The sequence below is a fragment of the Medicago truncatula genome, chromosome 8 (assembly GCF_003473485.1).
Source record: "Medicago truncatula cultivar Jemalong A17 chromosome 8, MtrunA17r5.0-ANR, whole genome shotgun sequence".
NCBI classification, from domain to species: domain Eukaryota; kingdom Viridiplantae; phylum Streptophyta; class Magnoliopsida; order Fabales; family Fabaceae; genus Medicago; species Medicago truncatula.
This window is the reverse complement of record NC_053049.1, coordinates 44,750,910-44,776,209: the sequence shown is the minus strand read 5'-3', so window position 1 is coordinate 44,776,209 and position 25,300 is coordinate 44,750,910. Positions and strand designations below refer to the sequence as shown.

The 25,300-nt window shown below is 31.7% G+C and overlaps 4 protein-coding genes across 6 annotated transcripts; 3 read left to right on the top strand and 1 right to left on the bottom strand.

Annotated features, from left to right (window-relative positions):
* The first annotated feature begins 719 nt into the window (after window positions 1-719).
* Window positions 720-5,398, top strand: LOC25502016 (gamma carbonic anhydrase-like 2, mitochondrial). Its single transcript, XM_013591539.3, has 2 exons — window positions 720-1,194; window positions 4,810-5,398. The coding sequence occupies exons 1-2, from the start codon at window positions 810-812 to the stop codon at window positions 5,184-5,186; spliced, it is 762 nt and encodes a 253-aa protein (XP_013446993.1). The 5' UTR covers window positions 720-809; the 3' UTR covers window positions 5,187-5,398.
* A 723-nt stretch (window positions 5,399-6,121) lies between these two features.
* LOC25502015 (PRELI domain containing protein 3A) lies at window positions 6,122-8,649 on the top strand. 2 transcript variants are annotated; one of them, XM_039828445.1, is made up of 3 exons: window positions 6,122-6,333; window positions 7,628-7,722; window positions 7,827-8,649. In XM_039828445.1, the coding sequence occupies exon 3, from the start codon at window positions 7,848-7,850 to the stop codon at window positions 8,397-8,399; it is 552 nt and encodes a 183-aa protein (XP_039684379.1). In that variant the 5' UTR covers window positions 6,122-6,333; window positions 7,628-7,722; window positions 7,827-7,847; the 3' UTR covers window positions 8,400-8,649. The 2 variants fall into 2 exon arrangements, with proteins under 2 accessions (XP_039684379.1, XP_013446992.1); XM_013591538.3 differs by lacking the exon at window positions 6,122-6,333 and having other exon boundaries at window positions 7,090-7,722.
* A 36-nt stretch (window positions 8,650-8,685) lies between these two features.
* LOC112417180 (uncharacterized) lies at window positions 8,686-9,679 on the top strand. Its single transcript, XM_039828446.1, has 2 exons — window positions 8,686-9,330; window positions 9,422-9,679. The coding sequence occupies exons 1-2, from the start codon at window positions 9,142-9,144 to the stop codon at window positions 9,662-9,664; spliced, it is 432 nt and encodes a 143-aa protein (XP_039684380.1). The 5' UTR covers window positions 8,686-9,141; the 3' UTR covers window positions 9,665-9,679.
* Window positions 9,680-18,150: 8,471 nt separating this feature from the next.
* LOC25502014 (squamosa promoter-binding-like protein 13A) lies at window positions 18,151-22,372 on the bottom strand. 2 transcript variants are annotated; one of them, XM_024772298.2, is made up of 5 exons: window positions 22,037-22,372; window positions 21,648-21,731; window positions 21,015-21,459; window positions 20,294-20,427; window positions 18,151-18,926 (listed from the first exon to the last, which is right to left on the bottom strand). In XM_024772298.2, exons 2-5 carry the CDS (start codon window positions 21,673-21,675, stop codon window positions 18,322-18,324), a joined length of 1,212 nt encoding a protein of 403 aa, XP_024628066.1. In that variant the 5' UTR covers window positions 21,676-21,731; window positions 22,037-22,372; the 3' UTR covers window positions 18,151-18,321. The 2 variants fall into 2 exon arrangements, with proteins under 2 accessions (XP_024628066.1, XP_024628067.1); XM_024772299.2 differs by lacking the exon at window positions 21,648-21,731 and having other exon boundaries at window positions 22,037-22,370.
* Window positions 22,373-25,300: the final 2,928 nt, after the last annotated feature.

The following is a 25,300-nucleotide window of genomic DNA, read 5'->3' as shown; positions in this document are numbered from 1 at the left end:
TCATCTTTCTCTTGAATAAAAAATAAAAAAGACTTGGGCTTCAGCCCTCTCTTGTACAATAAATAAATAAATAAATAATGTTATCTTTCTCCAACTTTCAAATAGAAGTATCTTGTTGCACCGAAGCAAATAATGGAGTCGTGCAAATGTGATAGGCCGAAATAGCGAGGGAGCTGAGTCTTGTTCACTTTATTTTTGAACCATGTTCATATTTCTTTGAGAGGAGTTCTTTTTTTAGGGATTTTGAGAGGATTGTTGAACCGTGTTCATATTGATTATTAAAGAAAGCAAAATTGATCATTAAATAACTAGGTTCATACTTACAATTTATATTTTATCCACCGTAAAAGTCATCTTTGAATTTGATTTTTTTTAAACTTCTCAACATGTACACTTTAAATCCATTTTATTTTCACCGTAAAAATCATCTTTAATGTATTGATTATATATATATATATATATATATATATATATATATATATATATATATATATATATATATAATTTGCACCGTTAAACGCGAAATTTATCTTTACGGTAGATGAGAAAAATAACAAAGATAAGTTAGAGAGGAGTATATAGAAAATTAGAAAAAGTTTTCAGGGGTGCATAAAAGATTGTGGAGGGTATACTTAACAATTTACAACTTTACAAACCTGTATTAGGCTGCGTCCAAATATGGATCTTAAAATACCCGTTTTCGATCTCTAGCCCAAAAACAACATCTCTCTCTCTCATAGTTCTTTCCACTCTTCCATTTCCTAGCTCCACCACATTCACAGTACAGCCTCGTTCTTTCTCTCTCTCTAATGGCGAATCTAGCACGTTTTACCAACAAAGCCCTAAGAACCGCATACTCCATAACTAAGCATCACGCACAACCGCAACTAGCTTCATCCGAACGCGCTTTTGCAACAGAAGCTGCGAAATCAATTACTCCGTCACCGGATCGGGTGAATTGGGATTATAGAGGACAGAGGAAGATAATTCCATTGGGTCAGTGGCTTCCGAAGATAGCTGTCGATGCTTACGTGGCACCTAATGTGGTTCTCGCTGGTCAAGTTCATGTTTGGGATGGTGCTTCTGTCTGGCCTGGTTGTGTTCTTCGTGGTGATCTGAATAAGATTAGTATTGGTTTCTGTTCTAATGTTCAGGAACGCTGTGTTCTTCATGCTGCTTGGTCTTCTCCTACAGGTTATGTTTTGTTTTTATTTGATTATTATTCGTTTGTTTTGTTTTGTTGATGGGATTAAAGATTTTTGTTTATGCTTTGTAACATTGTGAAATGTGGTCAAAATAATTATTGTATTAGTTGATGTGAAAATGTATAAATTACTATTATTTGGGAAATGTTGGTGTGATTCACAGTCTTGAATTGAATTGACCCTACTACTCTTAGCATATGTTTGCTATCACGGTATGTACGCCAGAATCACAGTGACCCACTGTGATTTTTCAAAAGCTACATTCCTAAGCTTCTTTCTGGTGGGCGCACCTTGATTCTGGATTATCCAGTGTGATACCAAACATACACTTAGAATGTAATCTCTGAAGATAAAGAATAGTTGACATTAGTACATGATATATTTGATCATCTATCAAGTACCTTAGAACATGCTACCTATTAAGTTTCTAACACCGAAGTGTTCACGAGATATTTATTTATTGTTCCATTTCTTTGGGAGTTTGGAAGGGAGGGCTTTGGGGGAAGGGATGAGAGGGAATGGGAGAGAAATCTTCCCCCTCATTTGAGAGATTGTTTTAGTAAAGAATGATAAGGGAATGCTGGTGATTTATATATTTATAATTACGAGGGTACTATAACAACATGAGGAAGATTTGAAGAAATTATCTAGGCCTTCAAAAGTCCTAACTGAACCGATCTTTGAGAAACCAAGCTGTTTGCATTATTGTGTGATTTACACATTTCAAAACATGATCAGTGAACTGAACTGTGCTACAAAACTAGTTTGGTGAACATAATTAATTGAACTGCTGTCGACCGACTCTCGTTTTTGCACTTCCATCTTTGTTATGCATACAATGGCATAATGCAGTTCAATCTCCACAAAGTTCCCTACTTTCATGCCGATAACCATGTTTTCATTGATCAAAATACCATTTCAATCAAAATGGGACATTTATCTAGGTAGACACCATGATGATGATGAAAAATTAACGGAAAATGTTTTTTACTTTCCATTTTTTTGCAGTCAATTTATAATTTTAAATTTGTTTATATTGATTGAGGAGTAGAATATAAGTCTTGAATGAAAATATTTATGGGAAACTATATATTTATTTTAAAAACGAAAAGACTTGGTTGGTGTTGTTGTATATATTTATTTTAAAAATTATTATTTTAACTTTTAGGGAAAATTACACTCACCTCCCTTGATTTATAAAAATTATTATTATTTTAAAAATTAGCACTAAATTACCCTGTGACAAACACCTCCCCTATCATGTAACACTGTTGGTGCTCTGGTAACCAACTCCCTACCATTTGGTTTAATGCATCACTCATCCTCTATTGAAATTCTAGCTTGAAAAAAGAAATCGATAAACCCAATTCAAGAGGAAGAGGAATCAACAGAGGAATTTAAGAAATAGAAACAAATCGATTGCAAATTTGAACTCATTAGAAGCATATATTGCTGAAATCAATGCCCCTAAATGTAAAAGCAAGAGAAATTTGTTAATTGAAAAACCTAGAAGGTGGAAATTGATGTCAATTGAAATGCTTGAACACTACTTACGGTGAAAGAATGATGATGCACACAAATTTTGGGTTAAGTAGGCGTGATGAGCGTAGTGTGGGCGATGAGGGAAACGGGTTCCCGAAACGAAAAATAAGAGTAGTTTCTGTCGTTAAAAAATGCTCTGTTTTTAAAGATTGAAAAACACACAAGAAATACGTATAAATTAATAAATTTCTTTATGCAGCACATACTGACTGAATTAGCAGCGAGTTAACTACCACATGTAGTGGTAGCCAAATAATGGTAGCTAATCTCTAAAATTCTTTTAGTGACTAAGGGGAAACTAACGGTGATAGATGACAGGGGTGGTTAGTGAAGTGAAAATTTATGATCTAGTATTACCTTTTTTAAGCATATACTTTCAATCTCATGATGCATTCTCCTTGGATGGGTTAGTTTATGCTATTATAGCAGCTCTTCAGTAGATTATCTCTTGATGCTGAGCCTCTGGTCGAATGCACAGACTCCAGAGTCAATCATGTTATTCTTTTCCACTCCCATGCTTTAGAAGCCACCATGGTACTGTACTTTTTGGGGATCACCTTTAGTTGCGTATCAACGCTTAATCAAAGCACTATTTAAAAGATTCCTTTTGTAGATAGCCAGCAATTTATTTCTACATTCCTAATTCATTTTTTAAAGAGAGATGGGAAGATGGGGCTGGAGTTTGATGCAGATGCTTGTTTGTTCTGATTACTTCACTTTGTGAAGGTATTAATCCTCATATGATATGGGTGGTATTCTACAAAGTCACTATCCAATATCTTTTCCGTGTTGTCACAAGTTACTGAAGTTAGCAGAAGTTCAAGTCACATTATTGTTTTTTCCGCGTTTAAGAAATGTGAATTTGTTATGAGTAATGTCAGACACCGTTTATTTTGCGAAAACATTTTCTATTTTCATTTTCTAAAATTTGTGTTAATTTTACTTGCTAACAGAGAGATACTAGACTCTTGAAATGAACAACGGTTCATTCAAAAGTCTCGCATCTTCTTACTAACAAGTTAAAATGAACACACATTTTAAAAAATGAAAATAGAAAATGGTCACCCATGTTCTGTTCAGTCTTGCACTGAAGCACTCTGTTCTGTTGTTGGTTGTGACTTGTGTCCCAAATAGTTACCAATACTATGAAGTAATCTGAAGTCTTCCACTATTATTGGTCTGTTTTGCTTGCATGAGGTAGCCTCAGCTTGAAACCTCCTGTGTCTCTTTTCCAATTTGTTTTAAACATTAAAATACGTGTTGACTATATTTGACATGAATTTCATTGTAATGACTAAATCCATAGACTATAATAAGGAATTAGAAGATTTGTCTCAGAATTCCCAAATAGTTAATATATGTACATAAAAAGTGACTCTGATGACTTGTGTGGTGGTGGTTGACTTATTACAGTTTGCACTTTTTGGCGACATTCTTTTGCTTGTTATTTTCTTTTGTGCTAGCCGAGCCCACTTAGTTGGATAAGTCTTGGTTGTTGTTGTATTTTCTTTTGTGCACCTTAATTAGATAGCATAATCCTCCATTACTGACAAGAGGTGTAAAAATGAATGAGATGGTGAACAAACATTGACTTATTTGAAAATCTGATGGTAACACATTGGGGTAAGGAAAGTAATGGCCCTGATACCTGCTTGATTGTATGCCAGTCTCCAGCAGCCAAAGCAGTTCCCTATATACGGTGCTATTATAAGCAAAACTTTGCATTTTAGATTCATTCAATTAATGATGTACATAGTCTTTATTATAGACCACGTACATCATTTAATGAATGAATCTAAAATACAAAGTTTTGCTTATAATAGTGACCGGAGGGTGTATTGTCTTTGAATGTATATCAGTATTGGAAATTAAAATGTGATATTCATTATGGAGGTGTTTTCTGTAGAGTGGAGTTGTTGATTGGTACTTCTTTTTAGTTGTTTACTGTACTTACTTTCATTGCAGTTTCCAACTTTACTCTAAGATCCTTGAAAAATGAACATGTCTTATGATTTATCAATGTATTACTTATTTATTATGTATGCATTCTTCTGCAAAACAGGCCTTCCAGCTGAGACTTCAATAGAGAGGTATGTGACTATTGGGGCATATAGCCTGTTAAGATCCTGCACTATCGAGCCAGAGGTCATTATTGGGCAGCACTCCATCCTCATGGAAGGTTCAATAGTGGAGACACACTCAATTCTTGAAGCTGGGTCAGTAGTTCCACCAGGAAGGATAATTCCATCCGGTGAACTTTGGGCAGGTAATCCAGCCAAGTTTGTGAGGACTTTGACCCATGAAGAAACCTTAGAAATCCCCAAACTCGCAGTTGCAATAAATGATTTAAGCAAAGATCATTACCATGAGTTCCTTCCGTATTCCACAATATATTTGGAGGTTGAGAAATTTAAGAAGTCCTTGGGTATTTCTGTTTGATGCTCTTTGTTGTTAACTTGTTATTCTTTAATGTATGTGTTAGCTTGACTTTTGCTTGTAAGGAAATAAGAATCTAAACACAGAGCAAGTTTGTGTTTCCTTTGTGCTGCTTCTGAAAGTATTGATTGAAGACATCATGTCATGTATAATTGACTGCAAAGAATATGTTAAGAGGTGAGATGCATCATCAGTACTTTCCTTTTTGTGCGTCATATCTAGATGGCAAATAGTGGGCAACCTTGTTGCAATTACTCTTCTGTGTTGCTCAAAGGAGGTTCTTCTTAAAACTCATCGAAGAAACCTACGGCTGTGAATAATAATGCCGATGTAACTTTGAGCATCAAAATTGGCTTGAGGCAACTTGAGACATTGAACATTATCAGTTTATCACATTTGATTCTACCTACCTGACCATTTTCCATTTTTTTTCTTGAAGAGAATCTAAAGAACTAGCTGGCTATAACTAACACTGTTTAATATTTAATGATTAATAAGTCTATAACTAGTATTTTCTTGTTGAATTAAGTCACGTAGGTTGTACTTCAACGTGACTTAAGTCGCACTGAGCACCTGTGTGACTTAAGTGACAACGTGACTTTAATTTTTTTTTAATAAAACATGAATTTAAGATGAATTTTTATATTTTTAACGATGCGTTTTGTCAAAAATTCTATTTATTTTTTTGGGAATTTTTTAACAATATTGTACACGATTCTTCACAATTTTATTAAAAAAATATAAAAATTTACTTAAAAAATAGGGACAAAAAATAATGATTGAAAATTTTATAAGACTAAAAAGTTGAAGGTTTTTTTTAGAGGAATTAAAACAAAAATTTGGTATATTTATATGAACAAAAATATATTTAACCCTTTTTTTCTTTTTCCATTGTTTTTTAGACTTCTTATCTCTTCAAAATACAAAAATCAGAAAAACAATACTCATCTCTCCTTCACTGTAACCCATCCCCACGGGCCATAGCACACCTCTACTTTGTGTTATCTCCAACCACCAATCGAATAAATTAAAACCACTCTTCTATTGATCTTGCTGATGAGCTGAAGAAATTTTTGTTTTCATTAACATCAGCGCCACCCCCTTCCTCTCCGTGGAGTTTAGCGAGCGGATCATCTATCGCCTTCACCATGTAAGCACTTTTGACCTACTTTGTAGACGATCTCACACATGCTACAATAACAGCAACAACAAAAAAAATCAAAGATCAGATTTTAGATCTCAACTTTCTTGAACATCTGTCTTCTTTTTAGATTATATTTGTTTATGATACGTTGGTCTTGAAGAATTTGTTTTTGATCTCATTGTATAGTTATTTATGAAGTTTTTTTTGTTTGGATTTTATCATTTTTTTTTACATTTGTTTGTATTTGGTTTATAGTGCTTCTGATAAAAAAAACGAAAAAGAAGTAAAAAAAATAAAAATCGGCCTGTTTGAAACACTTTTTTAGTTTTTAAAAATTAAAAAATTAAAAACTTGTTTGATTACCTATTTTTAAAATATAATTTTTGAAAAGTGTTTTGGGTTTTTTAGTTTTGAGAACTAAAAAAGGAAAAGAGATAAAATGAGTTTTGCTTTTCTATTTTTAGTTTTGAGTTTTTAAATTAGAGAAAAAAAGAAGAAAAGAGAAAACACGGAGAAATGGTTGTTTTCTTCAATGGCATAGTTGTAAATAGGTTCAAAGTCTAGGGGTATTTTCATTTTTTTATCAAAAAAAATTTGGATCAAAAATCATCTCTCAGAACACTCACGCAGAACAGAGGGAACACACAGAGAAGCGAAAATGGAGATTCTTCTCCGATCTCCGCCGTGACTTTTCTCCGATCTACACCGCGCTTCTTCTTCTCTGCGGTTTTTTCAGATTACATCTCACACTTGATTTTTTCATTTTTAACTTGCTTTTTGTTCTTTGATTCAAAATTTTGCACCTAATATAGCGATATTTTACTTGATTTTGTGTTTATTGGCGTTTAGATCTATGATTTTCAATATTAGGTTAATTTGTAAATTTTAGATTGCGGTAGAATTCGAAATTTGTAATGCTTTTTATATGTTCTTGTGTTTGATAAACTCTGATTCATTTTGATAAAAAAAAACTTATTTGCAGCTTATATGATTGATATTTTCAGCTTATTTGCAGTTTATAGATCTGGATTAAGTTCATGTCTAGATAAAAAACTTATTTGCAGCTTATAGCATAAGTGCTTATCATAATAAGCACTTATTTATAAGCATAAGCTATTTTTATACCGAAAGTAATATTGCATGAGATGTCAACTGGTTGCATTTGTGAGTTTCAACCGACAAAGACAAATGTCGGTTTGGGTCGTTTGTGCAACTGGGTTCACAGTTGACCCGTACACATGAACACCTCTAGCTCTAGGTATATATTTTGACTTTCACTTTTCTTGTCTTACAAAATCAGCACGCGAAGCTGCCTCAGCACCTCCACACTCTCCGCCATCTGATCAATTCCAATTTTACCCTTCCTGTCACCGCCTCTCTTAATCCTCACTTTCGGTACGCTCTTATTCCTTAATCTAATTATATTATATCTCATTCTGCACAATCTGATCTAATCGTCTTTTTGAATATGTCACTAATCGAGGAAATTATTTGATTAGGTTAATCGATTTCACAGCGCAATGGTGAAATCATACAAACAAGAACACGTATATAACCATCCATGGGAACGAGTAACCTCAGCATCATGGCAAAAATTCACCGACGCTGAAAACAAGCGTGTTTTACCACACATTCTAGATTGCAATACATTGAACACAAGCCTTGATTCATCCTCCGGGAAGCTGTACGCGACGCGCGCTATAACCGTTCGTTGTCCGTGGCTGGTACGAAGGATTATCGGGGAAGACATTTGTCATTGTGTTGAATCAACAGTTGTGGATGCAAAATCGCGTTCGATGCAGATTTGTTATAGGAAAATTAGTATGGAGAAGTTTATTGAAGTGGAAGAAAAGACTAGGTATGATCCACATCCGGATAATCCGAATGGATGGACTGTTTGTCAGCAGGAGACGAGGATTCGGATTAAGCCGTTGTCTGCTTTGGCTTCTATGGCGGAGAAAGTTGAGCAGAGGTGTGCTGATAGATTTCTTCAGAATAGTGCTAAGAGTAGAGATGTTATGGAGAGGATTTGCAAATATCTTGAGGCTGAGTCTAGCTCATTTTCTTTATGATTGTTTCTGATATAACTTCGGATTTCAATTCTCTGCAGACAAACCAAGATCAGTTGACTCATATTACTCTCTAGTCTCCTGTTAGTGTTTGTTACTTATTCTAAAGCATTGATTATGATTACAGACACTGTTTTAATATATTGGTAGTCGGAGGTGTAAGTGATTATATGTGATGGCTTATCAGGTATTTTTGAGAGAGTGTTTATCTGGTTTTTTGTATAACTTTGACAATAAATGTTAGTTTGTTTTCCATGTTAAGTGTTAACACTCAATATTGATAGTGTGTAGAGTGGAAATGAAGTTATAGTTGATTACTAAGTGTGTGGTTCAACGATGGCGAAAATTGATTTTGATTGCTTTGAGCTGTTTGTTTTTCTCTTTACCTATTCGAAAAATGTAAGTTTGAAACTCGATATAATCTGCGTCCGAATAATATGGATGGTTGGGACTTGGGAGTTATATGTGGTTGTGAGCTGTTGCATACACAGGCTTAAAGAGTCTTCACTTCCACCTTTGCCTTGATAGATATTAAATTCCATTATATTGTTGTAGCTTTTTAGCTATCAGGATGAGTTCACGATTTGCCTTTGCCTATAGGTATAAAACAGTGCCTGTAATCATAATCAATGCTTTAGAATAAGTAACAAATAAGCTAGAGGTGTTCATGTGTACGGGTCAACTATGAACTCAGTTGCACAAACGACCCAAACCGGCATTTGTCTTTGCCGGTTGAAACTCACAAATGCAACCCGTTGACATCTCATGCAGTATTGCTTCAAACCGTTTTCAACATTCCACAGAAACAATCTCACGCAATTTCAAGGAAGTATTAAGGGCAGTGTGTCGATTAGGAAAAGAACTGATAAAGCAAGAGTCTATGGAGTTGCCTAATAGAATTAAGAATAATCCAAAATATTATCCTTGGTTCAAGGTATCTGTGTAATTCATATTATTGTTATTGTAGTTGTATCTTTATTTGGTTGTTGTTTAATTATCCGTATAATTTGGATTATGCCTTGTAGAATTGCATAGGTGCAATTGATGGTACACAAATAAGTGCATGGGCTCCTGCTGAGAAACAAATTTCATGTAGAGGTAGAAAGGCAACAATCACTCAGAATGTCATGTGTGCTTGTGATTTCAATATGATATTTACATATGTATATTCGGGGTGGGAAGGAAGTGCACATGATTCTAAAGTTTTACTTGATGCAATTACAAATCCAGATGCAGGATTTCCTTGGCCACCTAAAGGTAAGTATTAATATCTAACATAAAGTTATGCAGTTATATTGAGGAAATAAACAAGTAGAGCTAACATGTATTTTATTTTATGAAAGTTCATTTTATCTTGTTGATTCTGGGTATCCATGTACCGGAGGTTTTCTTCCCCCTTATAGAGGTGAAAGATATCATGCACAAGAATATCGAGGTCAAGGTAGACAACCAAAAAGTCCAGAAGAGTTATTTAACTACAGGCACTCGTCTTTAAGGATGACAATCAAACGTTGTTTTGGGGTGTTGAAAAACAGATTTCCTATTTTAAAGTTAATGCCTTCCTACAAACCTTCAAGGCAAAGACTCATAGTAACTGCTTGTTGTGCTATTCACAATTACATAGGCAAGTGGAATTTGCCTGATGAGTTGTTTAGGATATAGGAGGAAATGGATGATATAGAACTTGAGGCGGTGAACGAGGTTCCTAACCTTGAAGGGATGAGCTCGAATGTTGAAAACTTAACAAGGTTATTTGATGAAGGTGCAGCTGAGATGGCAATGGATAGGAATCATATTAGAGATAGGATGTGGGTACATCGTCATAATTAATCGAACTAATTACGCTTTTTTTAGATTTTCTTATATGCAACAATGGAGTATGGAGTTTTGTTAGTTATTTTGCGGATGATTGTTTTTGTTTGCTTATTTGATGTTTATGTTATCGACATTAATATGCTATAATATTTTTATGTGTTTCACATTTTTCAATTTTGTATCGCTTGAACAAATTATGTAATATAATTTATATAGGTTAAAAAAAAGATTTTAAAAAATTTGATTACCAAACAAGTTTTCTAATTTTCTATTTTTTAAAACTGTTTTTGAAAATTATATCACCAAATGGATTTTCTAATTTTTTTCATTTTTAAAACAGTTTTGAAAAGTCACATTACCAAACAAGTTTTTTCTTTTTCTCTTCTTGAAATCACTTTTCTAAAATTGATTTTTAAAACATATTTTAAAAATTAAAAACAAAAAGTGTTCCAAACAGACCCCTAATCTGTTAATTTCCAGATTTTGATTTTTTTTTTCCCATAGTGCATCATAAGATTTTTTTATATAAGTTAAAAATTATCAATTTTACTTCTTATATAAGTTATATTTCGATTTCTAAATTATTCAAACTTAAAAAACCTGTTTTTTTGTTACATTTTTAGTAAACAAAATATTTTGATTTATTTTTGGTTTCAACAAAAAATAATCCCATGTGCTTCAAAAATTAAAAATATTTTTTGTTAGTTTCAAATATACTTTATGACTTAGCTGTGGGTGAAGTAAAAATGATCATTATATAAGTTAAAGTTGAAGGGAGAAATGATCATTATATAAGTTAAAGTTAAAGTTGAAGGGAGAGATGACTGTGATATCCTTGTGGCTTTCAAAGTGCCGCAGTCTACGAAGCTTGTTATTGAATGACTGTCCGTAGAGTAGATGCTCTATTGTTAACTGATTCGTATGGTAATTTATGGACTTCTTGAATATGGATTTTCAAAAAATTATTTGGTGATTATCTGGAAAGAAAAAACAAACAACTTTGCATGCTAATATCTTGCGTTTGAGTTAAAGTTTAACTTGTATGATTTAGTGAAGGAAAAAAAAAACCAGTTTTACATGATGCTTGTAATTTATAAACAATTTTGAGATGGACGACTTGCATTTGCAGCATCCAATAAGTTCGTGTAGGTTTCTTGTAGAGCTGTCAAAATAGGTCGGGGCGTTCTGGCCAACCCGAAATCCCGAATAAAATGTAGAGCCTGGGCCAAAAAATTGCAACTCGAAACTTTTCAAGTTTTTTTGCCCGGCCCAAAAAAGTCTGTATCCCGTTAGGGCTGCGGGCAGCCCGAAAGCACAAATGGGTTTTTCTTTCACATTGGACCACTGGACAACCCAATTAGGATCCGGCCCAAATAATCCACTGAAGTATTGAACAAAGAAACCCTAAACCTAAGGGTGTGTTTGGATTGAGGGTTTCGGAAGGGAAGGAAGCGGAGGTTCAATTTTAATTTTTCAATTACGAACAACGTAAAATGTTGTTTTAAAATAAATTAAGTGTTTTTGAAATATTATACAATCATTTATCATGTTGTTAATTCAATTTTCTAAAAATTATTTTATAATGTCCGTAATTTAAAAGTAAGCCCTCCTCTCCCTTCCCCTCCTAAACCCTCCATTCAAACACACCCTAAAACACTCACTCACTGTGAATTCAATTGAACTGCGGCCTCTCTCTCTTTTCTCTGTATCGTTCGTTCTTTTCTCTGTGCAATCAATTCAATTCAGAACCCTAATAGAGAGAAACCGTTTGGTTTGTTTTTGTCTTGCTGTTTTCTCACTTTATTTGGTCAAGGTAATCATACTCATCCAACACACCATATGGTCCTTTTGTCCACTTCTATTGAATGCTAATGCAAACTGGTTTTCAACGCATAAGACAATCCAACAACGAGGCTTCCAATTCTTTTTTTTTTTTTTTGAGTAAAAAGAGGCTCCCAATTCTGTCAAACATTTTGTTGAACTATATTTACACGTTGGATATATTGCATAAAAATTAAAAGATTCAACTTTTCTCTTGCACGCTAATCATATTTCCATTAAGATGAAAACGCAAGTGTTTTTCACCTTTGCTTATGATTTTTATCTAAAATCTAATCCTTGCAATAACAAATGCTTGTGTTGATTTCATGTCAAAGGAATCGTTTATAAATATGGTAGAAGTAGCAAATGAGGAGGTACAATCTATCACCATAGATTGTTTTAGTCCGAGTGTCTCATGTGTGTTCAGCTGATTGTTTTATTTCCAGACCAGTCATCAAGTGGGGCATGATGAGAGACAACCACTTCCCCCACCTAGATCGACCTAGTGTTTTTTTCCTCCATTTTCATTAAGTTGCTTCCACTATTTTCATATATCTAATAAGATATTTTGTTAGCATCGTAAATGATTTTTTTCTTCACTAATTAATTTACATTGTTCAGTTTTTAGTATTTATAGCCTAAGCAGTTCTAATAAATGTGATAGGTCAAAAGGCTAATTCGCATGGTAGTAAGAATAATGTTATTTGAACAACTTTTGTACCTTCTGAACAACATTAAAATAATAAGTTCCTTATTATAAATAATATTTCTGATATTTCTAATTAGGACATTCAAGTAATCATGTTCCTTATGGTATTCATCATAGGATTAGCGACCTTTCATCAAGCCTGATGTATAATTCTTCAATAATTAATTTCTCCTTAATTAGTAAGTACTGTTTTATTCAATGGCGCTTGTTTAAATTCATTTTGATTTTGTGTTAATATTTAATATGTTTTGCTTTGTAATTTAGCAATGGATATCGTTGAGTTTGGAGAGTTGGAAGAAGCAATAGTCATGCAAGGAGTTAAGAGTAGAAATGATGAAACAAAAGCATGTAAGTTTTCCTTTTCTATCTAATACCTCTTTTTCTGTTGCAAGATAAGCATAACTAACTCTTTGTAAAAGCATTGAGAAAGAAAGGGTTGTGGTTTGTATGAATATATGTTTAAAGAATGCATAGGGGTTATAATTTTTCCTAATAAAGTCTTCCTTCAATATACTTGCTATACAACTTAGAAATTTTTAAAAGTTAAGTGTAGATGTGACCTGCGAACATCTAAATGGTGAGTACAAAAACATCCAATAAAATAATACTCTGTTTTTAGAAAACCTTACACTTGCCTTTTCATAATGAGAGCTTCCAACTGTAATAATGAAGAGGATGATAGAAATTTAATGAATACCATAAAATGATGTATAACAAAAATTTGATGAATACCTATGAATATGTGAAAACAAAAGAATGAAGAGGTTAAAAAGTGAATAGCAACATGTTCATAACATTGCAGTTTGGAGTAATTAGTGTATATTCTACAGCATTTTATGAAGCCAGATCTTAATGAAATTTAATTTTTATTGTTTATATTTGTGCCTTAATAATAATACCCTGGATGATGTTGATTGTTTTGGCAGTGAAGTTTAACTTTTGTACGATTTTGTGGAAGGAAAAAAAAAAAACAGATTTACATGATAATTTCTTGAGTTTGAGTTTAACTGTTGTATGCTTTAGTGAAGAAATTCAGCTTTGCATGATACTTTCTCTAGTTTGAGTTTAAATATAACTTATGTATGATTTATAGAAAAAAATCCAACTGTAAACATTTCTTGATTTTGAATTTTAGTTTAAGTTTTGTATGATTTAAAGAATACCATAAAATGATCTACAGCGGTAATTTGATGAATACCTTTGCATATGTGAACCGAAAATAATAGAACGAGGACGTTGAATAGTGTAGTTGGTTCACATTTGTTGTTTCTCTTTAATCATCCTCTCTCTTTTAATAGCTTCTCCAATAATCCCTATCTTTCTTCACAATAATGTGCAGGAAATGAAACACAGTGGGATCATGGGAAAATAGTAAGATATGGCAAAGCAATAAAAATCAAGTGGAAAGAAATGGAAAGTTGGATGGAATGCAATGCAATGCAATGCAACACGAGAGTATGCATATATCAATATGAAATCAAATAAGGAAGAAGTCTTTCAACTTGTACCTTTACATGGTAGGCGCCTCAAAAGAAAAGGGATCGTTTATAATTCTTTATTAGTATATAGATTAAATGCCAAATAAAAGAAGATATATTGCTATTAAATTGTAAAGTCATGCAATAAATGCCAAATAACAGCCACTCATATAGCAACCCATTGTACTTTTATACGATAGATAGTTTAACATCTTACTACTATAGCCTCAATTAAATTTTAATTTAATGATGTTTCAGATTAAAAATAATAGTATAAAGAAGTTCTATTGTCAAAAAGGCTATATAAAATATGTTGTAGAACTGTATATGTTAAACTGATACTACCGATGCTATTGTATGTAGATCACCAAATGGAGATCTAGATCTGGCGTTTAGTTCATCACCAAATGGTTTTCCATTTCTGTTTTGCTATTATCATCAATAATGGTTTAGTATCTCTTTTTTGCAACTGAAGGTTCAAGTATCTCTTTATATTATAACATCAAGAAGCTGCAATTCTCATTTATTATACTGTTAGCAATAACAATAAATGGCTTGAATTTTTAGTTTAATATTGGATTACAGTAATGAAATGTCTTAATATAGCCATTTAATGTGGTGTAAAATTGTATTTTACTGTGTTTGATGTGCCAATTATTTAGCGTTAAAATTAATTTGGATTGGATTGGCTAAATATAATATGTTGAATTGATAAATTTAATAAAATTTTATAAGTATATTGAATCTCTAAACAGACTTGGTTTTAGATTTACTAGGGAAGAAAAACCAATTTATATTTTTTATTGAAATGTAATCTTTTTTTTATAAAAAAAATATAGTCAGTTTTCGAATAAACCGACTGAACCCACCCGTTCGTCCGTCTTAATCGATTTAACCGAAACCGACTAAACCGACACTTAAAATGGTCGGAATTGGACCTAGGCTTTGCAACCGTGGGTTTGGGCGGTTTGAGGTTTTGGAACCGAAACCGACCAATGTCCAGGAGTTATATGATATGACCTTTACTATTTTTAATTAACCTATAAACAGCTACTGTTCCTAGTAATTTCATTGGGCCATCCCCTATACAAATTTCATTCTGATTATAATAATCAACTTTAATTCTGGTGGCCTTGAGCTGCATGAACAGTATGAAATTTTTATCTCTATTATCCGGTGTTGGGATTACTACTTTGTAGTTTGTAGTAACATTTTCACCTATATCAAAAAAATGTCGTGTTTTTAATTAAAAATTACAAAATGTAGCAACAATGATGCAAGTTCACTAAAGACTCGATTCAATAGAAAAAACAATACTCCCTTTCTTTTTAATTATCGCATTTGCAGAAATGTTTTTGTTCATATTTATTTATCATTTTCAAAATTCAATGCAATGCTAATTTTATCATCAACATCTTTATCTTCGGCCTCCCTTCTACCTTGTGGGTCGCAAGAATGAAATTAATGTTAGAGTCTTGTTAATTCCCGTGACACTCTTTTAAACATGTTAAATTAAGTAATTATTCATTAAAAATGTTAAAGTTTTTAATTTCCAATTCACTGATTACACAAACTTTTATAAAAGATTACTATTTAAGGTCCTTAACCAATACCCTATAAATATTGGTTAACATTTCCCTTAAAGTTAAGTGGCACCCCCTCCTTGGTCGAGTGGCATTGTGAAGTTTAAACATATTTATCGCACGGTTAATCTGTGAGCAGACAAATTTGTCAACTTGATCTTAATGGTGATTTCAGCTTAGCTGATGAAATTCCTTTACTTTTGTTGGATGATGACTGTAGAGAGATGTCTTTCCCTCATAGTGTTTCTTAGTTTCTAATTGTAATTTTCACTTTTTATAAAAAATTAAAAGAAAAACAATAGCACCTAGTAGATTATACCGTATGTTCAACAACATTTGATGAAATAAAATTGTTTGAAGCTTATATTTTAGGACAAAACTTAGGCTTATATATATAATTTACTCAAGGTTGATGGATTATCCCGACCTAAAGCATTGTTTCAATAAACTAATAGCAGCAAATTTGTCAACAAACAAAAAACTATTATAAATATTAAGGGCTGTTGATTTGAGGTAATATATAGGATTGGGTTAATAGTGTTTTTCACCCCTGTAATATATGTCATTTTCAGTTTTCGCTTCTATAAAATTTTCGGTTTGATTTGCACCCTCGTAAATATATTTTTTTCCGGAAAACAACCTTAATAGGTTATTTTCAGAAATTTTTTCTGTTTTTTTTTCCTTCCAATTTTTTATATAAATATTTGAAAACTGAAAATATTATACTAGTTGTGAAACAAAATGTTAAAATAAAAACACTTTTCCACAGCCCAATCTTTAACTAACCATTAATACATTTTCAACCACTTTTCCCGATCCAAGGCAATGATGCAAATAGTTGGTAGTCCTCTGTAGCAACCCAGTAACTTATGAGTTATGACACGTGAAAAAAAATGTGTTTTTTCCTTGGTGCACAAAGGGATATCATCATATCAAGGTTGTATTAGGCTTAAAGCAATCACACATGTGTATTGTACAACATCTCTTAGCACAAAAGTTAAAACATTAGATGTATGGCTCATTTCACACACACATATATATATATATATATATATATATATATATATATATATATATATATATATATATATATTAATAAGATTCTTATTCACACTTGATAAATCAAGAATTTTGCTCTCAAGTATGTATCCATCCTCTGTAAAAAAAAAAAATGTGTCCATCCATTCATGTGGATATGCTCCCCTCAAACGGAAATGTTTTCGTCCACTTACACTTGTTAGTGCAGCTGAGTCCACTTATGATCGATCTCATAACCCGTTGTTGCAACAAATACATGTTTGTGAAGATTCCTCACATAAATCAGATCATGCATCTAACTTTTTCTAATGACATAAATCATATTAGTTATATTGACTTTCATTATTCACAACAGATTGACTGCCACAAGAGAACCAAAACTTTAATACCAGTGTTAGATTATGAGGGGGGGTTTGGAAATCATTACATTGAACTTTGAGCAATCACACATGTGGATTAGACATATTATTTTAACCTAAAATCTTAAGACATTAGATATATGAGTTATGTATGTTATTATATGAATACACTTTTTCAATCTAATGTGAGACTCTTAAGGTTCGTTTGATTCATAAAAGAGTAAGTGTTGGACAAAACAACACATGACAAATATATATATATATATATATATATAGAGAGAGAGAGAGAGAGAGAGAGATATGAGAGCGAGGAAATAAAGAGAGGGATAGGAGAAGGGGATAAAGTTGAAGGATTCTAATCCTCTTCTTTCATCCATTCTCTCCTTCTCCATCCTTCGACAGTTTGTGTTTATCTCTCTAAATTTTAGAAAGAAGATCAAGAGAAAGAAAAGATAAGGAACAAAGATCAAGAGAGGGAGATAGACACATATTTTGGAAGGAGAGAGTAATTGGAAGTAGATGATCCATTTTGAAAAGGGAAGTGGGGGGAGAGAGGAATGAGATAGAGATATAGAGAGGGGGAAGAGAGATAATTTATTTTTATTAAAAAATAAAAATTTAGTTTGGTAGTTTACATATTTGTATTTGGGACAAAAGTTGTCTCATTGTAGCAACAAAAATCTTAGTTTTTGTCCAATTTCTTACCCTCCATTATGTCTTGTATCATGAATAGTTTTAAATCAAGTTGTACCATTGAATTCCATATTTTCTACAAATCAAGCGCATCCTCGCTCACTTTTGATATAACGCTTTGTCCACCCTTTCAAAAATATGTTCGAAAGTATTTTTAGACAGTAAACATTGTTTTGAAGATATTCGTTAGCATTTCTCTAGTTTACAAAACGTTGGGAAAGTAGCTCCCAAAAAAAAAAATCACACAGCACACTAATATGATTTTCTTAAACGATGGTTCATAATCCATTGCCTTCATGCATTAATAAAAGACAGTGATAATTCACAAGTAGTACAATAGAAATAACAGATCATCAGCAAACAAATTAAGGTGGCAACCTTATTAGAAGAAGAAGAAGAAGAAGAAGAAGAAGAAGAAAATCCTCTAATCTAATCCCATTGAAAAGGAAATAATGGAGAAGCTTCATTATTATTCCCCTGAGAATGGGATTCACTAGAACCCATGTTATACATTGAGGAACAATGACCACTCTGATCATTTGAACCCAAAACTGAGTCCACAGACCCCAAGCTATGGTCATGCAAACTCAAGCCTAAGGGTTGCATAAAAGATGAGTGAGTATTCACCATCTGATTCAATCCATTTTCAGGATGATCATGTGTTTGTGGTACTGGTGATGACAGAAGAGAGAGAGCACAAGAAGTGTTGTTGTCACAAAACATTTTGTATCTTTCTGAAAAAGGATTGGTCCTGCTAAACGTGCGACTCATGGATGAAGCTGGAAGAGGTTGATTGTTCATAGTGGCTGCTGCTGTTGGCTGGTTATTTTGTATGAATGAGACTTGTTTCCCTTCTTTGTAGCTGCTGGTTGAAGATGTTGTTCCAAGAAAAAGGTCTTGTTTATCGACCAGATGGTGCATTTGTTGGTGTTGATTGTGGCTATGGAGCCTAACATCTCCTCCAACCCAAGTAGGATTCATCATAGCAGTAGAAGGGTATACATGTGAACTTGAGAATGGCAGCAATTGGGTGCCTGATAAAAAAAAATATATTGTAGTAAATTTATGTATCTACTTTCTACTGTATCCCTACATGAGGGTCCTTTTCATAACAAAAACAAAACACCAAATCATTAATACACTGATAAAGAACATTCAAATGAGTTGATGCTTTTTTTGCTAAATTACATTTTAGTCCCTTTTCTTTTTTAATCATTTTGGTCACTAACTTTTTTCATTTTATTTTGATCTCTTTAAGTTATAATAAACATTAGTCATTTTTTATTTTGTTCTATTTTGTTCCTTAAGTTATAAATGGTTATTTATTTCAATTTTATGTTTGAGTTTGTCAAATGTTTCCTTCTTTTCTTGCTAAATTGTACCCTAATCACAAAAGTATAATGGCAAGTAAGAAACATTTGACAAACTCAAACAAAAAATAGACAAAGGGTCAAAGTATCATATGTTTGTAATTTAATGAACAAAAAACTTAAAAGATCAATATGTCTAATGTTTGAAATTTAACGGACTAAAATTGAACGAAATTTTTTAAGAGATCAGAGCAAAACCTAAAAATAACTACGACACTTTTGAAGTAACATAAATAAGAGAATAACACGAATTTCAACAGTGGATACTCTTGAAAATTTGTCAACATTTCTTATAATTAATAAGGAGAAGAATAGCTCTATTTTTTCTCATATAAAGTAGTATATATGGATTAATAACTTATAATTGCAATTTGCAAGTAAATCATTACATTATATATATGTAGACATAACACCTGGTTTGGTTTAATTTATTAATATTTTATTAGTTTTGATTGATAATATAGGAATGTCACTTTTTTTTTGGGTTTAGTAGACATATTTTCTAAAAACATGATGAAATTTTTACAATTATTAGTTGAAACAAATAATAGAAGCAATTTTTTCTGAGACCAATTAACTACACACAGTCAAATGTTTGTTTCACATGTACAAATACAAGGTCTAGTTTATGTGTTGTGAAGATAAATGTCCTCATGATCCAAGAATTATTGAAGCAAATAGATAGACAAAAACTTGTTAGAAATGACAGTCTAGTAGTGACTAACTAGCTTGCCCTCACTCAAAAGCTGAAAAGTCTTTTATGTATGTGTGTAGTACTGACATAGTGACATGTTTGTTGTTTTAGTAATGGCCACTAGATTGTCATAAACATGGCAAATAAGTGGACCAAATCAAGCATGGTGAGGTAGCTAGCCAGCCAGCCAAGTGCATTATGTAATTTTTGTGTTATTTCTGACTCTTTTAAGATGTTTGTACCTATGTGGGGATCCTCAGCAATTGTCTGCTCCAAATCTAGACAATTATTGGGTCCACTCAGATAATATGTTAGCTAGCTATAACTTTAAACTAACCTTGGTAATTGGACAAAAAGCTACTACTTCGAGTAATAGGTTCTGGTTGTGGTTTTCTTCTCCGTCGGTTGTGACCATCTAAGCGTTTCCTACAGCTCCTCTTTCCTTCATCAAATTCCTCTAGAGCATGGAACCTACACAATTAAGGAAACTTCCTTCATAAATCAACCTAAATATGTGATAATAATTAAATGACTAGAGAATATCATTTTCACCACTTTAATTAATTTATAGAGAATCTACTAGTAAGATTTAGATGGGTCTCTCAAGTAAGATTTTTTTTTTTTTTTTTTAATATATAGTAGATAAATATTTAGATCAAAGGAGACACATCATTCATATCAACCTCGTTGAAAATTTATAACAAGTTACATAATTATGTACTTTAACCAAGTTACAACATGTGTGAGCGGAATATCTAACTATATATGTTGACTGTAATTTGCATTTTGTTAACTGAATTAACCCGTTAACAAGTGTTTTAATAATCTTGTTAAGGATTGTGCTTTTACCTCTTCTTATGAAGGCTAAATTAAGATTCTAAAAATAATAAAAAGCAATTAGCTAGAATACTTATGAAGTTAGCATGAATAATAGGAATACATGCACATAATTTAGAAGTTTACTAGGTACAATAAACAAATGCATTAATTAAGAGGAAAAAAAACTCATTAGCACACTAAAGTGAAACACAAAAAGCTTATGGATAAGAAAAAAGAACCTGCTACATTGCTGGCAGAACCTTTGCTTATGTCCACCAATTGTGACCTGTGCAGTCTTGGAATGAAGTTCACAGACCTTATGACGCCTATGATAGTCTCTACAGTTACTAAGATCAGCTTGACAACCATCCACAAGACATGAAACTATCTGAGTCCCATTGTTAATAGCTCTAGCTCTCTTAGATGACCCTGAAGTTGATGATGATGAAGATGTCATTTTGGTAAATCCACCAACATCTTTGGACTTTGTTAGCCCTGATTCAGTGCTAGAATTTCCAACATGGCCAAGCTTCAAATCAACAGAAAAATCTCCTTTTGTTCTGTAATCTCCAAACCTCCTAATTGAACCATCCATTGTTTCTATGTTGTTTAAGGTTCCTTGATCCATTTCAGTTAAATCCCATGAAGGTGCTTTCAAATTACTCCACTCCATAACACAAGATGCTTCTCAATTTCATGAAAATGAAAAGAAGGAGAAAATTAATTGAGCAAGGTTTTTATAGTGATAACAAATAGAGGAGAAAATTATGAATAAATTTCAAGATATAAAATAGGCACTTCCTATGCAAACATAATAGACATTGGTTTGTCCTTATTAAGGAAAAGAGAGAGTGAGAGTGAGTAGAAGAAACCTGCACCAAAGAGTGCTAAAAAAAACATGAAACATAATTAATGATAACTATCATAGCAGCCAAGTTGAGAGAGTTCCAAGGAAACTGAAAGTTACAAATTAAAAGGGTTACAAACATTCTAATGAAGTAACTACATGTTATAAAAAAATAAAAATAAAAGGTAAGAAAAATTGTAAAAACAAAATATAAAAAAGGAACTAAATATAAATGAAAGATGAAGAAGTAAACAGGAAGATGCTTACCAGATAGTCAAATTAAAGAGCTAGATTTTTCATATTTTTTTTCTCTTTAATTTTATATTTTAAATAAAATAAAAAAATAAAAAGGTAGAAAAAGAGAGGATTTTATGTTATATAGAGAAGGAATCAAGACTAAGTTACTAACCCTACCTTATTATGAAGATGAAATTGTGGATTTGTAAGGACAAATGTGTGGATAATGTGTATTGAAAGTTGAAGCTAAAACTTGGGGAGGAAAAAGAGAGAAGAAGATGAATGAAACTGAAAAAGGGTGTGTTGTGTTTAACTAGTTCAACCAAGTAATATAATAATAATTTAGAATTTCTTTTTTACTAAAAATAGAGGGTTCATCTCTGTATATGTAGCTTGAGAAAGGAAAGAAAGAAGATAATTGTCATAATAAGGACAGGCTGTTGGTTGCTTTCAACTTTTAATAATAGTCAGGAAAAGACAAGTACAAAGAAAGAATGGATGCTCATGACAAACTAAGCATATGGAGTTGTGTTTCACATTTCATAGCATGTCTTCTTCCTAAGGTTTTTTTCTATTATTTTCTTTCTATTAATATTTTTATATACTATTATTTACTTGGAATTTGGAAATGGAAGCTTGCAAAGTGTATAGTGTCTAGCCCACCCTCCTTGGAGCCACAATGGGGAACAAAACAAAACACTTCTAATTTCAAGATGACATATTTGTGGAAATATTTTCAGTTTTTATGTTTAATTATTAAAACATTGCTTTTGAATGATTTTTTTTATAGACATGTTTAACATATTATAAAAAGTTCGTTCGTAAAGAATAAGCTGAAATTTTGATTTTTAGATTTAAATTTTCATTACTTTTATCTTGAACTATTTACTTTTAAAAAATTAATATTTAATTCTTCCAATGTTAAAAAACTATACATTTTTGTAGAAGAATAGATCATAATGTTTTAAACATGCTTGCAAAAAATCATTCAAAAACTTAAAATTTTAAAGATATTTAGACAAACTTGATTTTAAAATTGACTAAATCTACGTGTAAGAAGATTTTAAGAGATAACAAAGTGTCACTTTTTCCTTTAAAACGAAAAATGTTGAGTTCGGATATGTTCCATTTAGGCCCATTTACTTCATTTAGGGTTTGAATGTAAAACATGTGGTAAAAAAATATCTAACGGTTGAGATTTTAAATTAAAAAACAAATATTTGTTTAATAAAAATACATAATAATAACAAATAAATGGAGTTTAGCCTAAATGGAGCATACCCGAACTCAAAAACGTAGATAATTTAATAAGGACAAAAAACACATTTAATTCTTATAAATAAAATAATAATTCAATAAACACATCATTTCTATAATTTTGTTTTTTTAAAATCATGGTAAACACGTTTTTTTTTTGGGTTAAGTAAACATGTTTTTTTAATAGTATTGTTGGATGTAACCAAACAAATAGTACCGTTGGACAAGTTTGGCAAGAAATGGGCTAGTTTTTTTTTTGGTTTTTTTACCGGCAAATATTTAAATCAGTGACTCATATAATTTTCGAGATCAAACTCGGATATCCTGTTTAGAAACTTTTCGGTGTACTTTTGTTAATTTGATTTTAGATTTGAGCATCTTACTTAACAACTATCAAAGACTTTCATTAGTGGAAAAAATAGTACTGTCTATTTGATACCGATAACTATTAAAATACTTTTGTAAAATAAAATTATTAAAATGTTTTCTCTCTTTAATAACTAGCGAATGTCGATATCAAGATAAAAAAAATATAGATAAATGTTGATCTCACCGTCTGAAAAATTTATGTGATTCTTGCCCTCTTCAATTTCTTTTTATTTATTTTCTAAATGCATAAAAGTATAAATTAGTGAGACATATTTAAAAACTCTTTTTAGTTTACTATTATTGAAGTCATTAAATTCTTAATCAATATTTTCATTAAAATTTTATAAATAAGTGATATGTACATACTAGATCTATTTATAACTCTTTTTAATTTATTACCATTATGGATGTGGCGTGTGAAAATATTTTCTAATTAGAGTGAAGAGTGACCATTAACTCTCTTGTGAGTGATGTACAACAGTACAGGTGTAGCCGCGGGAGAGACGGTCGCCCACAACATCATTTTCTTCTGGGCATCAAAATTATTATTTTTACTTAGTAGAAAATACTATATACATATATAATTTTTTAACTCGTTCTGAATAATTTTATTGAGAATTTATTTTAAAGAACTTTGGTCATGAATGAGTCTTTTGTAACAAAAAATACAAGAAAAAGGCATTTGACTTATTAAAATAGGTCAACTTTATCGTTACGTTCAGAGCAAAAAAAAGTCTTAGAATCGGCCCAATGATATATACAACCATTGGTGTGTAGCGTAAGGGAGTGGTTTCCCTTCTCTTAGTCTTAAGAGTGATTTTCTTTTAAAAAATGATCTTTAGACAACCATTTCATGACAACTTTTGGAACCATCCTCTTTCATTCTCGTATTTTAGTTTGTGTTAATACATACATCTTTTGTATATATTTTGTCGTCTCATAAGCTGTCCCAAAAATTGTTGTTAAAATAAAATTCCTCTTTTCTTTTATAGGTTTTTGGTAAAATAACGTCCATGTGTCTTTTACATGCGGCCCATATTTCAAGTATACTCTTTATTTTCTTTCTTTTTTTCAAAATGAACTTGAAAATTGATTTTCCCACGTGTGTTTTTTCTTAAAAACATTTGGAAATAACTTTTTGCACCCAACGGTAGTTAACTATCGTTTGATTTTGTCCGACGATAGTTAACTACCATTCCACATTAACAACATAAAAAATAAAAAATAAAAAAAACTCCAACCTTAGTTAACTACCGTGGAGCATGAAAATTGGTATCTGCACAACTGCTAACAGCAAACAAGAGGAAACATCAATTTTCAAGCTTTTCGATAGTTAACTATCCTTGGAGCTTTTTTTCTTTTTAAGTTGCAAATCTGGAATGGTAGTTAACTACCTCGAACAAAACCGAATGATAGGGATGTTCAAATCCAAACCGATCCAAATTAAAACCGGAAACCGATCTAAAAAACTGAAAACCGTACAAAGCCGAATAATATTGGATGTGTTTGGATGACATTTTATGAAAATTGCTCGGATTGGATCGGATTTTGGATTGATTTTTCAAAACCGAACCGAACCGCATACATATATTTTAATATATATATTTTCATTTTTATAAGTAAAATATATTTTATTAAGCTATTATTATTTTTATTTTTAATTCTTTTAATACTACATATGAGTTTAATATTTTTCAAAACCGAACCGCATACATATATTTTAATATATATTTCCATTTTCATAAGTATAATATATTATATTAAGCTATTATTATTTTTATTTTTAATTCTTTTAATACTACATATGAGTTTAAT